At 40.2% G+C, this 14,566-nt stretch overlaps 1 protein-coding gene across 3 annotated transcripts in view; it reads left to right on the top strand.

Annotated features, from left to right (window-relative positions):
* The window catches only part of RYR2 (ryanodine receptor 2), a 733,452-nt gene that overhangs the window by 469,824 nt on the left and 249,062 nt on the right, over positions 1–14,566 (top strand). For all 3 annotated transcript variants that reach the window (XM_082721308.1, XM_082721309.1, XM_082721307.1), the window contains exons 28-29: positions 10,389–10,597; positions 12,971–13,145. In XM_082721308.1, coding sequence (XP_082577434.1) covers positions 10,389–10,597; positions 12,971–13,145 — 384 coding nt within the window. The remainder of the gene's footprint in view (positions 1–10,388; positions 10,598–12,970; positions 13,146–14,566) is intronic.

Here is a 14,566-nt window from a genome sequence, read left to right as displayed (position 1 = left end):
GGAGGCAGGCTCCCTGCTGAGCAGAGAGCCCGATATGAGGCTCGATCCCAGGACCCTGGGATCATGACCTGAGCTGAAGGCAGAGGCTTTAACCACTGAGCCACCCAGGCACCCCAGTGATGATTATATTTTAAAGACATTATCAGTCAAAGGCATAGGTTGTGTCAGTTACATCTGATGTCTTCACTTTTAGGGATGACCGTATTCCCTGGATACCGCATAAGATGTTGCCTTTATGATGTATAATTTTACAGTATTTACAACCATAATTTTGTCTTCTTCATACCCTTGTGAGGCAATGTATTGCTACCTTGCAGTTACCTACTTTTTTTTTCTCAAGGAAAAATTTATTTTTTTAAAGTTTTTTTTTTAAGGGTGTTTTTTTTTAATTTTTTTTTTTTTTTAAGATTTTATTTATTTATTTGACAGACAGAGATCACAAGTAGGCAGAGAGGCGGGCAAAGAGAGAGAGGAGGAAGCAGGCTCCCCGCTGAGCAGAGAGCCCGATGCGGGACTCGATCCCAGGACCCTGAGATCATGACCTGAGCCGAAGGCAGCGGCCTAACCCACTGAGCCACCCAGGCGCCCTATTTTTTTAAAGTTTAATTACCTATAATCTCTATAAGCAGATGAGGGATGAACTCATGACCCAACATCAAAAGCAACATGCTCTTCTTTTTATTTTTTAATTTTAATTTTTATTTTTATTTTTAACTTTCTTTTCAGCATAACAGTATTCATTGTTTTTGCACCATACCCAGTGCTCCATGCAATACGTGCCTTCCATAATGCCCACCACCTGGTTCCCCCAACCTCCCACCCCCCGCCCCTACAAAACCCTCAGGTTGTTTTTCAGAGTCCATAGTCTCTCATGGTTCACCTCCCCTTCCAATTTCCCTCAACTCCCTTCTCCTCTCCATCGCCCCATGTCCACCATGTTATTTGTTATGTTCCACAAATAAGTGAAACCATATGATAATTGACTGTCTCTGCTTGATTTATTTCACTCAGCATCATCTCTTCCAGTCCCGTCTATGTTGCTACAAAAATTGGGTATTTGTCCTTTCTGATGGAGGCATAATACTCCATAGTGTATATGGACCACATCTTCCTTATCCATTCGTCTGTTGAAGGGCATCTTGGTTCTTTCCACAGTTTGGCGACCGTGGCCATTGCTGCTATAAACGTTGGGGTACAGATGGCCTGTCTTTTCACGACATCTGTATCTTTGGGGTAAACACCCAGTAGTGCAATTGCAGGGTTATAGGGAAGCTCTATTTTTAATTTCTTGAGGAATCACCACACTGTTTTCCAAAGTGGCTGCACCAACTTGCATTCCCACCAACAGTGGAAGAGGGTTCCCCTTTCTCCACATCCTACTTTCTTGTTGCTTATGTGAATTTCAAGAAGGGAAGGAGTTCATATTTATAAAATCCTTGTTTGGGTTTTACGTTACTTCCATATTTCATGTCATCCTCCTTTCCATTTGCCTTTAATACATAGCTATGCCTAGTTCTGGAGATTAAAAATGAGTAAAACTGTTTTTGCCCACAGATAGCTTTCAGGGGAGGCAAGGAAGAGAGACTTTAAATTGTCAACACCACTCTATGGTGTAAGCATTAATCGTCAAGTGTCACAGCACAGAGGGCTTAACTCAGCTTGCTGATGTCGGAGTGGTCTTCGTAGAAGTATGTTGGTTGTCTATTGCTGTGTAACAAATTCCCTTCCTAAAACTTAATGACTTAATGAACATTGTTATCTCAAAGTTGCCATGGTTTGGAATTTGAGAGTGAATTAGGTAGTTCTGGCTCGTGGTCTCTCTTGAGGTTGCTGTCAAGTTGCTCAGGGAATCAATTATCTAAAGACGTCAGTGGGGCTAGAGGATTTGCTTCTAGGACAGCTCATTTGCATAATTGGTGGCCAAAGTATTCCGTTTCTGTCTGGCTCTTAGTAAGAGGCCCAAGCGCCTTGCCAGTAGACCACCTCAGAGAAATGCTTGAGTGCCTCCACACAGCTGACTTCCCCCAGTGTGAATAAGAGATAGTGTGAGGGGGTGGCATCAGTGCCCATTACAATTACTTCTGCCATATTCTGTTTGTTACATGTGAATCAGTAAAGCAGCCCACACTCAAGCCCACACATTTTGAAAGGCAATGTGACAAAATATTTGAAGACATGTTTTAAAACCACCTACTTTACCTACTTAAAAGTAGGTAAAGCTAGGGGAAAATATAGAAGGATGAATAGAAATCAACCAGGTTCCATGTATTCCAAGAGAATGACATGTCTAAACGCTTGGAGCCACAAGGGGGCATTGCATGTGGGGTTTCAGCTTGGTGTGGCTAAATGTAGAGTTTGAGAAGTGGCAGAAAGTGAAGTAGAGGAGGCAGAGATTGAAAAAAAGTATTAAGGTTTTTTTCTATTAAAAAAATTAATCTAGTGACTCTTGGGAGAATGGGTTGAAGGTGAACGTAAGTGGAAGTGAGGACAACAGTTTGGCAGCGATAAAAGAAGTGTAGATGAGGAGTGTTGAAGTTCTGAGCTAGGCAATGTTGTGCACGGAGAGAACAGGCCAGAACCATTTGACCTGTAGAGGTAGAATTTGCAGAAGGACAGAGGGGTGTCAGGGATGGTATCTGGGCTGGTAGATGTCAAGTGCTTCCACATTCACAGGGAACACAGGAGTCAGAGCAGGTAGAGATGGATGTTGGGGAGATGCCAAGTTTGACTTTACACACGTTGAGTTGGGGCGCCTGAGTGACTCTGTCGTTTAGACATCCGAGTCTTGATTTCGGTTCAGATCATGATCTCAGAGTTGTGCTGTACATGGAGCCTGCTTGAGATTCTCCCTCTCCCTCTATCCTTCCCCCCCTTCTCTCTCTCTCTCTCTCTCTCTCTGTCTCTCTCTCTTCCTCTCTTAAAAAAATAAAAGTAAAATAAACATGTTGAGTTTGAAATGCATGCGAGACACTAGACAGAGCTACCTACTACCCATAGGTAAGTATAAAGCTGAGACTGTCTGCTAGAGAGGAAGAAAGGGTTAAAGAGTTTGTTTATTTATTTTTTAAATGGGAGATATTTGGACATTTTTATATGCTAAGGGAAAGAACCAGCAGAAAGTAGGAGGTTGAAGATAAAGAAAAGGAGCTGGACAAAATGGAGCATCTGGGAGGGTGGGGGGTGAATTCAGAGCATGGAGGAAAGGACTGGCCTAATATAATAGGGAGAACACTTGCTCCCCTAAGTTTGGTAAAAGAGGTAAGGATTGAAGGGAATGTAGAAACCCGTGTTCATGGAAAGTCAGGATTAAGCCCAGGGAATTCTTACTACACGGGTCCTATTTTCTGTTGAAAGATAAAATGAGCTTATTTGCTAAGGGGGCAGCAGCGGGAGAGGGCTGGACTGTGTTGGAAGCCTTGAAGAGAACAATGAAGATTTGCCGAATGTAGAATTCTAGGTTGGCTTTTCTTCTTTTCCCTTCACTATACATGTCCTCCCTCTGCCTTCTGGCCCCCCGTGTTTTCTGATGAAACACTGGCTGTTACTCTTATAGAAGATCCTTGTATGGGATGTGTAGCTTCTGCCTTGGTCCTTTCAAGACTGTCTTTCAGTAATTTGATTACAATGTGTCTAGAGTTTGCCCTATTTGGATTTTGTTGAGCTTCGTGGAACTGTAAATGTATGTTAGTCATCAAATTTGTTTCTCTAAATATTCTTTCTGCCCTTTTCTTCTCCTGCTGAGATGTCCATTATATGTGTGTTGGCACTCTTGATTGTGTCCCATGGGCTTCTGAGGCTGTTTATTTTTTCATTCCCTTTTTTCCCAGTTTTTCATACTTGGTAATCTCAGTGGATCTATTCAGTTTCATTGATTCTGTCTTTTGCTAGCTTAAACCTACAGGTGAGCCCCTCTAGTAGACTCTTAGTTTCAGTTATTGTACCTTTCCAGAACTCCTATTTAGTTCTTTTCTATAATCTCAGTTTCTTTATTGATATTCTCTATTTGGGTGAGACATCATTCTCATACTTTCCTTTTGTTCTTTAGACATGATTTGTTTAATTCTTTGAACACATGTAAAGTAGCTAAATGAAAAACCTTTGTTTAGTATCAGGGACAATTTCTGATTTCGTTTTTCCCCCTGTGGGATTCATACTTTGTCTCTTTGCAGGAGTTTCTTAACTAGTTTTGCACACCTTTTTCTTTTTTATGTGTGGCCCTGGGAGTCTGTTTCTTTAGCCTCATAGTCAACTAGGGATTGGGCAGAGACTTCCTTAAATGTCTGGCACTTGAAGTCTCCCAGTCTTTGTTAAGGGAGGGGCTTTGTGTGCCTGTTGGGACAGGCCTCCAACATATCACCAGGCACCTTCACTTACTGCAGATCCTTAAGGTATCCCAGTGGTGAGAACTTGCGGACTTCTCAGGTCTTTCCTAAACACACACACACGCACACACACACACACACTCTCTCTCCTGGACATGAATGTGGCATTCTGGATTCCAGGATTACACTGGAACTTTTCACAACCCACATGGATATGTCATTCATCAGTTATTCTTTTTCAGTTTTTGGTCATCTTAATGTTTGCCTCACTGCTTAAGTAGCTGCAGTGCTGATGATTGTCAGCAAATGCCCTTGGGGAAATGATTGTTTGCTCTGGACAAACAAAGGTCAAATAAAGAGAAGCCTTGCAAATGGGATTTTCCAAGAACTACCATTAAAGGAAGATAATGATAGTTATCTGTGAATGAGCTTTGGAGGAATTCTTCTTCTCATCTCAGCAGCTAGGTTGCTGATTTTCACTGTAATGGAGAGGCTGTTGGTTTTCAATGTGCCATGTAGCTAGAGAGAAGAGGATAGCACCAAAGCAAGTTAAAACCCCAGTAAGCCTGCTGTCCTTACAAATGTTCATCCACTTTAATCAAAAAATGTCCCAGCTTGTTGCCAGCCTTTGGCTAATTTCCAGAACTCTGAAAGTTGATTTTGATGTTTTTTTTTTTTTTTTTTTCCAGTGTTCTCGTTGGTTTTATAGAGAAAGCTTTTTGGAGGTCTTTACCCTGCTGATGACACTCAACAATAAAAACTAGAAATAGCTGTTTTGTGTGCTGTAACATAGAGCTAGTTGCGAACAGATAAAAAGATTGCAGAGAAACATTAATGGTCTCATTTCTGTTGGAGACCGTGAGCTTGTCTAGTAGTGGTCCAATCTGTCGTGTGCCTACGCTTTCCAGCAAGCTCAGTAGAGCAAGTATAGATGTTGAGGAGAATGAAGAACCTGAAATCAGACAAAGGTTGGGGTTGACAGCAAATAAGGAGAAGAGGAATAGGGCAGAAGGCATCAAAAGCTATCTAGATAAGAAAGGGAAACCTAGGAAGAAGTTAATGTGTTCCAGGAGTGAATGTGTTTGTGCAGGAAATGAGGAAACTAGGAGGGAAAAGTAGTGATCAGAGGATGGCATGGTTTCTGAAAGTTAGGAATTTAGAGAAAACCATTGGTTGTTGATTGGCAAGGTTGTCTCCCAGAGTTTTATGAGCAACAGGCTAGTGTAGTGTACTCCACAGTGAAGGCTGAGGTCCTGTTTCTTGTCCACCATGTGTTCCCATATATAGTAGAATGCCTTCCTCGTAGTAGCGATTTGACTTTCTTTATGGAAAATACATAAAAAATTATTTTCTAATTGAAGGAATCAATAAGGGGATAAAATGACATTTGATTTAGGTATTGAAGGAATCAAAATGTCAACAAGTAGATAATAGATGAGGCAGAGCATTTCCACCAGAGGGAAAATATATATGATGTAATTAAGTGTAGAAGGCATTGAGGGATGATTGGTAGTCTAGTTGGGATAAATTATGAGGTACAAGTTGGGAGAAAACACTGCTGGTTGAAGGTGACGGATTAGGACAAAATATGGAATATCTTGAAATCCCAGCTAAGAAATGTGGATAAATTTGTGCAAGGAATTCTAGCCCCAGGAAGTTTTAAAGCAAAAGCTTGTTGTGTGATCACAGTTTCCAATAGCGATATAACTATGGCAACAGTGGGAAGGAACAGATTGGAGGGGGAGAATGCTTGGAGGTAGAGAGACCAGTTGGGAGGTTTAGAAAATTTGTGATTTTTCAGAACAAGGATGGTGAATGTGGAAATTAAAAGATAGATGTGAGAGATTATGGAATAAAGCAAAATATTTCTGGTGATCCCGGAGATAAGATTAAAAACATAATCGGCTGTGCTGTCCTTGCTGACATTAAAAAAGATGTTAAGGGCTTACAATTTTGATAACATTGCATCTAGCTCTGTGTACTTAAATCAGGGTAATAATTTATTTTCTAGTTATCACCTGAATGCTTACATATTATACCTTGAATATGAACTCAATATGTGAAATGTACTATCTTTGAGTAGTGTTCTAAATAACATTTTCAAACATTTGAAAAACTAAGTTATTCTTACTCTACAGCTTTATCAAGGTTTGACTTGTTTGATTAGAAATAATACCAGGAAGTTGAAAAGATGACTGGTTAGTATCAATAATTTTAAAAATTATTATGTAAGCACACCTGAAGGATTTTAGATATTTTAAAAAATTTTTAGATATGTATAAACTTTTTTATTTTATTATTTTATTTTATGAAATTTTATAAATTTTAAACATATCTAAAATTTTTGAAAAAGATTAGCCTGCTTTCCTTCATAGCTTAGTATAAGTAACTTTCATTTTTTGATCTTGACCGCCCCCTAGTGGTAAGTATCTTTTAAAAGTAGGGTTTGGAGTACAGCATGTTTGGACACTTAAGTCCCATTTGGTCTGTCATTGGTGTGTGCCCTCTTAGTGCCAGGATCCCTGGGGTCCTGGGAACACAGGATTTTATCAGGCTTTACTGTTTATCTAAGATGGTTTGTTAAAGGCACACTTCCTGAATTTCTTCTTTGAGTATCAGTATTCCTGATAAAATTCACCAGGAATACATCTGCTAATGGTTCATTCTTTTAAAATGTCAATTATTATTATGTTCTTTATAACAATATAAGAAAATAATCTAAATATACTTACATGAGTTATAATCACCTACCAAACTTATATGGATATGTTTAAAATTAAGGAAAGCATAAGCATGTTTGGGGGAGAGCTCAATGCCTTTGAGACTAACATTGCCCATTAGGTATATGCCTGGGCTCCTACATCCAGGCTCAGGAAAGCCTTTGTTCCTAGTTTCAGTCTCACAGTACTTAAAGAGCCCTACTTTGTGTCCAGCAGATTGATGTTACAGGGTATGCAAAAGAAATTGTTACAGATCACCTGGGATCTTTGTGTGTATATGTGACTTCTGTAGATTCAGATTTCCATTTAATAATGGAATACTAAATAATTAGTATTTTATCAGAAAATGGAATGCTAAACTGTTGCTTCTTGCAACCATGATTGTAAGCTTCTCTAAAGTAATGTAAAAAATAAAGACTTGGGAACCATGAATCCTACAGACATTTGGAGGAAGTCCATGGAGGTTACAAGTCCCTTGCATAATGGTGTCTATGAATAATATGTGTATTTCCAGTTCAGGTCGAGTCTTATCAATGAGAGTAAGAATAATGCGGCAGCTAAGGTCAGGAAAAAAAATACAAAGTCTAAGAAATTCCACATTGTTACCTGGGATTGACGCACATTTTTCCATATGCTGCCCCTTATTTTCATTATCTCTCTGTAGAGATAATTCATGGTAAATCTTATGACCAAGAGAAATTTGTAGTGGCTTTGAAGGAAGTCATCTGCTACGTTTTTATACCAAATTTGCCTTCCAACATATTTGATTTAAGCTCATATTAAAATTTGTTTGCTGTCCTTGAAAACACTATGCATGTGAGTGGAGTCCTTTGGCCTGGGAACAGAAAAAGGGAAAAAAGAACCTATGGGTTTTTTAGTATTTTAGTTTTCTAAAGAACAAAATATTTTATCCTTAGAAAATTGGGAGTTTGATTTATTAGTGCATTCTAGAATATAATGTATGATTTTCATCTGTAAATGTTGACATAATTAAAATTATGGATAACTACACGAGAGCTTTTATCTTTCATTAAAAGTAACTTCCAAAAGTCCATGTGGATCATGGTTTAATATTCAATTCAGGGAAGGTTGCAACCATGACTTAAGGAAATAATGGATCAGCATGCCGTTACTTCAGGAAATATTACAATGGAAAATTTGACTTCAATTTTTTTACTACTGTAATATTTAGAATTGCCTTTTTTTTTTTTTATAAGTAGGCTTCACACCCAATGTGGGGCTCGAACTCATAACTTTGAGATCAAGCATCGTGTGCTCTACTGACAGCCAGCCAGGTGCCGCTAGACTATTTTCTTTTCTTTTTATTTTAGAACTTTTTAAAAAGATATATATATTTATTTATTTATTTATTTGACACAGAGGCAGAGAGGCAGGCAGAGAGAGAGGGGGAAGCAGGCTCCCCACTGAGCAGAGAGCCCAATGCCAGGCTTGATCCCAGAGACCTTGAGATTATGAGGCTCAGACCCTGAGCTGAAGGCAGAGGATTAACCCACTGAGCCACCCAGGAGCCCCTAGACTATTTTCTTAATAGCCATAACTGCCTCTAAGTATCATAAAATCTGATAATATTTTTTTCCTCAAAAAGCAGTTTGCTCTCCTATCTCTCAAAAATCATTGTTACTAAGTAACAGACATGAGAGTTTTTCTGTCCTTCACCATAGAGATGTTTCTCATTCAGGCTCCTGTCCACCCCCAACTGCAATGTATTAGAAGCAAACTTTTCTCTTCAGAGGATTTCGTACATGCAGCGTGCTCCATATACTATTACGAATGTCTGTTTTTAAACTATTAACGCATTTATTTTTCAGCAAGATGTTTGAGTGTACAGCATGATGTGTGCGTGCGTGCGTGTGTGTGTGTGTGTGCGCACGCGCTTGCAAGGTGGCATTGGGATTTGAGGCTGTCGCTGCTGGAGACACAGTTGCTTGGAGCAGACTTGGTTAGGGTGTGCATGGGTGTGCAACTGGGAGAGGAAGATGGGACAACAAAGTGTTGCTTATTCAGAACCTTAACCCAGCTTGTGAAAGATTTATCAAAAGATAGAGTTCACCTGTATGTCCTGCAATCAACAGAAACATCTTAGTCCTTTGTTTCTTCTCTCTGTCTCTCTCTCTTTTTTTTTTTTTTTTTTTTTTGTCCTTTGTTTCTTAATGCCAGCCTGATCTTCAGTAGATGATCTGGCTCTGTGTTTATTGGTTGAAAGCTTATTGGAATTATTTTTATAGTTCTTGTTTGTTCATATCAAATCAGTGGTTAAGCAGATATTAAACTTCTATTATTTATAAGATCGTTCCCAGCTCTTAAAAGGAGAGTGCATGAGAACTAATATTTAACCAGGACCTGTTGACTCTGTGCCTGCTATTGGAGGCAGAGTGGAAAGGACACAGGCTGTTGCATTAGGGAGCTTTAGAATTCTTCCATTTGTTCCTCCTGTGACTTTGGTCAATATCACTTAAATGTTTTCTGTCTAACCCAGATCTGAGCTGAGCTGACGGTATATCCTTTGACCTATCAGCTCAGTGGGCCCTTGTCCTCATGCCCTGGGGTTTCCTAGGGGCTTATGTTCTCATGGCTGGCCTGGCACCAGGCCCGTTGGTCCGAGGTTTTGTGTTTCTGGCATTTCCAACCCAAGTGCATCTTATTTTTATGAATATGTATATTCTCCCCTCCCCACCCCCCCGCTCCCAACTTAGCACCACACTAGTCCTTGATGTTGACTTGACCCTTTTCTTTTTCCCTCAAAACTTAAACACAACATTTGTGTGTGTAGCACATTATGGTGAAGATGTGAGACATTACCAGAGCTTTGCCCTTAGTCATCCTGTCTGGAGAATTAGTCAGTGGTTACCCTTCTCTGCTGTTTATCTCTTTACCTTGTTGCTTTCTCTCTCCTCCTCACCTTCCAGCTGCTTCTTCCTTCTCCCTCACCCCCGAATGTCTCTTCATTTCTTGGGCAGAACAGTTCAGACCTCTTTCATGGGCTTCTTCCCATCCCTGCCCTCGAGTTCATCTCACATCCCCCTGCCAAACCACCAAGAGGCTGGGAGGTTTCTCCTGCAGTTAGTTCCCTCTCCTCCCTTGCACTGTTCCTGAGGTTCGGCAACCCTTCTCTCCCCTGGAAGCCCTGTGCTTTCCCTTTCTCCAAGCTGGTTCCATGATTTGGTGTCTGATCAGGTATATGAAAACACATCACAAAATGTGAGCCAGGGTAAGAAAGACCGGTTGCCATCATCCCTGGAGGTTCAATTAAAGATGCTCTCTGATGTCCTCCCTCCTCCTTCAGTTTCCGGTCCAGTGACCCCCCAGGATCTCTTTCCCTTCACAGCTGCCAGAGCGGAGGTGTGTAGCGGCACCGGGGAGCGGTTCCGAATCTTCCGCGCCGAGAAGACCTACGCTGTCAAGGCAGGAAGGTGGTATTTTGAGTTCGAGGCAGTCACTGCCGGCGACATGAGGGTTGGCTGGAGCAGGCCAGGTTGTCAACCTGACCAAGAGCTTGGCTCCGACGAACGTGCCTTTGCTTTTGATGGCTTCAAGGTGAGCAGACTGTGCTGAGCCCTAGACGCCGAAGTTTGTAGGTTCCTGATTCTGTAGGCTGCGGTCTCCTGGGGCGGGTCCACCTGTGGGTGCCTTCCTTACCGTTGCTCCTTTGGGGAGGACAGCAGAATTAGGACTTTCTGGAGCACCAACCTGGAAAAAAAAAGCCCTAGGGAAACTCTTGTCCTTGTGATCTCAAAACATCCCCCCCACCCTTGTAGTGAAATTCAAGAAGTAAAACATTGCTTCTCCATTGTTACCAAAAAAAAAAAAAAAAAAAAAAAAAGAATCCTCTTTGCCTGTCCTAAGTGTTAAAAATGCATATGCTAACAAATTGCATACACTTTGACATAAGCAATTCCGTAGAAGGAACTTATCTTCAAGCAATGATAAATGGTAGGTACACACATTTAATAGCCGTAAGAACACTTGAGACAGTGTTGTTTAAAATCACAAAAAGTTTTCATTTTCAGTATTAGTAATTTTTCTTAAGGTCTTAGGGTTTTCTTAAGGAAGCTGGTCAGGTGATTGTTTTATTATGTACTTAGACATTATATAAATGTTTAAAAATTATTTCATATGTATAAAATATTTTAAAATATATATATGAATCTAGCTACAGTAGGATAATGATAGCCATTTTTGATTGATAAAATTATATTTTATTCCTCTATCTTATTTTTATTCTCTTATTTTCTTTGTGAATTTGCATTCCTTCTCATTATGGGAAAAGTTACTTTTAATTGAAAAAGGAAATTAGCATAAATAAGCAATCATAAGAGATTTGACATTTATACATATCTCATGTACTGAGGTATGCATGTGTGGGGAAGCATTTCTAGGCTAGAAGTTAATATTGTGTCTTCTAGAATAACTGACCTACTTTGTTTTTGAAATACCACATTTCCTGAGCCTGTTTTTCACTTCATATGGAAAATTTAACATCTTTTGATACGTAATTCACTGGAATAGATTTTTTAAAAGTATAGTGTATTGTGCTTGGGAATAATCATATCATTGCTTTGCATTGATGACTCTACCCCCTTACATATCAAGTCATGGTGGAGGCGATTCTTAAGAGGAAAAATGAGCAGATATATTTGACAAAATAATACAACTAATTGTGTACCCATAAATCAGTGGATTACATTTAGAGATTCAAAAGTCACATTATCAAAACTATGTTCGAGATGTATTTCTAATACGAGATTTCACTTATGTGTATAAGACGTTGGCGTGTATATTCAATTTTTGACTCATTATTTAGGTAAATATCTTTTAGGTTTGATTTGAAGCTTTTTTGGTTTTGATATATACTGAAATGCCTCAAGATTTCTATTCTGTTAATCTATCAATGCTATTCATTCCAAGGAATGAAATTTTGTTTGAAAATAGATGAAAATTAGAATGTCATTTTCATTAATAAGTTCTCAGCTTCCTTCTCTATTCACAGTTCTTTGTATTTTGGGAAATAGAGAAAAACAATCCATATCCTGGGATGCATTTATTTTAGTGTGACAAATTAATTTCTAAAAACTTAAGAGTTTTTTTTTAATAAAGTAAAAAAAAAAATTTACTTTATGAAAGTAAAATTTTACTTTATTTTACTTTCATAAAGTAAATAATTTTTAATAAACTAAAATAAGTTCATCTTTTAATAGAAAGTATGTTGGGTTAGGTTTTTTTTTTTTTAAGATTTTATTTATGGGGCGCCTGAGTGGCTCAGTGGGTTAAGCTGCTGCCTTCGGCTCAGGTCATGATCTCAGGGTCCTGGGATCGAGCCCCACATCGGGCTCTCCGCTCAGCAGGGAGCCTGCTTCCTCCTCTCTCGCTCTGCCTGCCTCTCTGCCTACTTGTGATTTCTCTGTCAAATAAATAAATAAAATCTTTAAAAAAAAAAAAAAAAGATTTTATTTATTTATTTGACAGACGGAGATCACAAGTAGGCAGAGAAACAGGCAGAGAGAGAGGAGGAAGAAGGCTCCCTGCTGAGCAGAGAGCCCGATGCTGATGCTGGGCTCGATCCCGGACTCTGGGATCATGATCTGAGCTGAAGGCAGAGGCTTTAACCCACTGAGCCACCCAGGCGCCCCTTGGGTTAGATTTTTAAAGTAATTGTTTCTCGAAATAATGAAATAGCGTTTTGGTCTTCCCTCAAAATTCAGTAATCTGATATTAGTGTGAGGGATTCAGAATTGCTGGGCACCTCCACTCCAGCTAGGGCATCAGGCCACACTGGTGGGTGCAGTAGAACTCCTTCCTCCTGCTGCATTCGTAGAAGGCGCTGCAGTGAATCATGCCCGCAGTGGGGGTTTGGTGTCTGGGTCCTGTTCTCCTGGCTTTTCCCGTGACAGGTGACTCTTCTGTCCCTAGGCCCAGCGGTGGCACCAGGGTAATGAGCACTATGGGCGCTCTTGGCAAGCCGGCGATGTTGTGGGATGTATGGTGGACATGACAGAGCACACCATGATGTTCACACTGAATGGCGAAATCCTTCTGGATGATTCGGGCTCAGAACTGGCGTTCAAGGACTTTGATGTTGGCGATGGTAAGTGACCTGCATTTGGCGTTGCTTTCAGGTTCGCAGCATGAATGGAGCGAGCATTTGCTCTCCTGCTTCATAACCAGCCATCTTTGAGCGTGAGTGGCAGACGAGTTGCTGCTGTAAATTGCAAGGTTGCCATATGGCTTATTTGATCAGACACCCTTGAAATTGCTTTAGCAGAAACGCTACCTCCACTACTTAGCTAGGATTTCAATAAGGTAGAAATGGCTTTTATGCATGTGAATAAGAAAATAAATGCCAGGCGCAAGGACAGTTTTCCACAAACGTGAAATTTTCCCTTAGAACTTCTGTGTATAATCAGTGGCTGATGGCTCCTTTCTGTTCATTCATTTCACAGAAACGTAATGAGAACCTATCACGGGTCAGGCCCTCTGCCGGATGCTGAGATGACAGAGATTAATAAAACATTGTCCTATTCTTGTGTAGATTACAGTATACCAAGGGAAGTCAGCACTGGAGTGCTTTCTGTTAAGTAGAGAAGCTCTAAATTGATGAACATTCTGTGGAAACACAGTGCAGGGCTCTGAGATGACCTTGAGCAGGGTTGTAAAGGGAAGGTGAAGCCTTTTGTGAAACAAATGAAGAATGGAAGAGGTTTGATTCATTGGAGTTATACTTCCAGGAAGGTGGCCACTGGCCTCTTGGGATTATTTGAATTCACATTAGTTGAAATGAAAGAATGCTAAAATTGAGTTTCTTAGAGACACTCATTCCTTTTCAAGTACTCAGTGCCCACCTGTGGCTAGTGGTACCCCCTCCCCTAGCACATAGCACCAATGGTGAACACTTAGAGCATCACAGAAAGTTGTATTCGATGGTGTTACTCTAGAGCATGTAATTAAGACAGTACAAAAATACAATACCAAAAAATGAACAAAACATATAAGTGTCTCATTTTAAAATGAACACTTTTTTTTTTTTTCCCAAAATCGCTTTGTTGGATGGTTTTTGGGTGGCTCAGTTGGTTAAACAACCGACTGTTGATTTCGGTCGGCTCACGTCATGGTCTCCCGGTCCATTGAGTCCCAGGAGCCCTGAATCTGTGTCCTCCATGTTGATCTGTTGCTCAGCAGGGAGTCTGCTCCTCCCTCTGCCCCTTCTCACTGCTCATGCTCACTATCTCTCAAATGGATGAATAAAATCTCAAAAGTCACTGATCCTCAAAACGTTAGTTCCCTCATTATTTGCGTTAAGTTCTATATTCATTCATTAGTGAGCTTGTAAGCAGGTATGACCATCGTTTCTCAAATATAGATTTGCAAAAATGGTAGGAGTTCTACATTTTCTTTAAAAGATTGTATTTATTTGAGAGGGTGGAGAGGCAGTGGGAGAAGCAGCAGTAGACTCCCCACTAAGCAGGGAACTCTATGTGGGGTTCAGTCCCAGCACCCCAAGATCATGAC

The sequence above is a fragment of the Mustela nivalis genome, assembly GCF_964662115.1.
Source record: "Mustela nivalis genome assembly, chromosome: 2".
NCBI classification, from domain to species: Eukaryota; Metazoa; Chordata; class Mammalia; order Carnivora; family Mustelidae; genus Mustela; species Mustela nivalis.
Note: the sequence above shows the minus strand (reverse complement) of the source record. Positions and strands in the feature narration are given on the sequence as shown.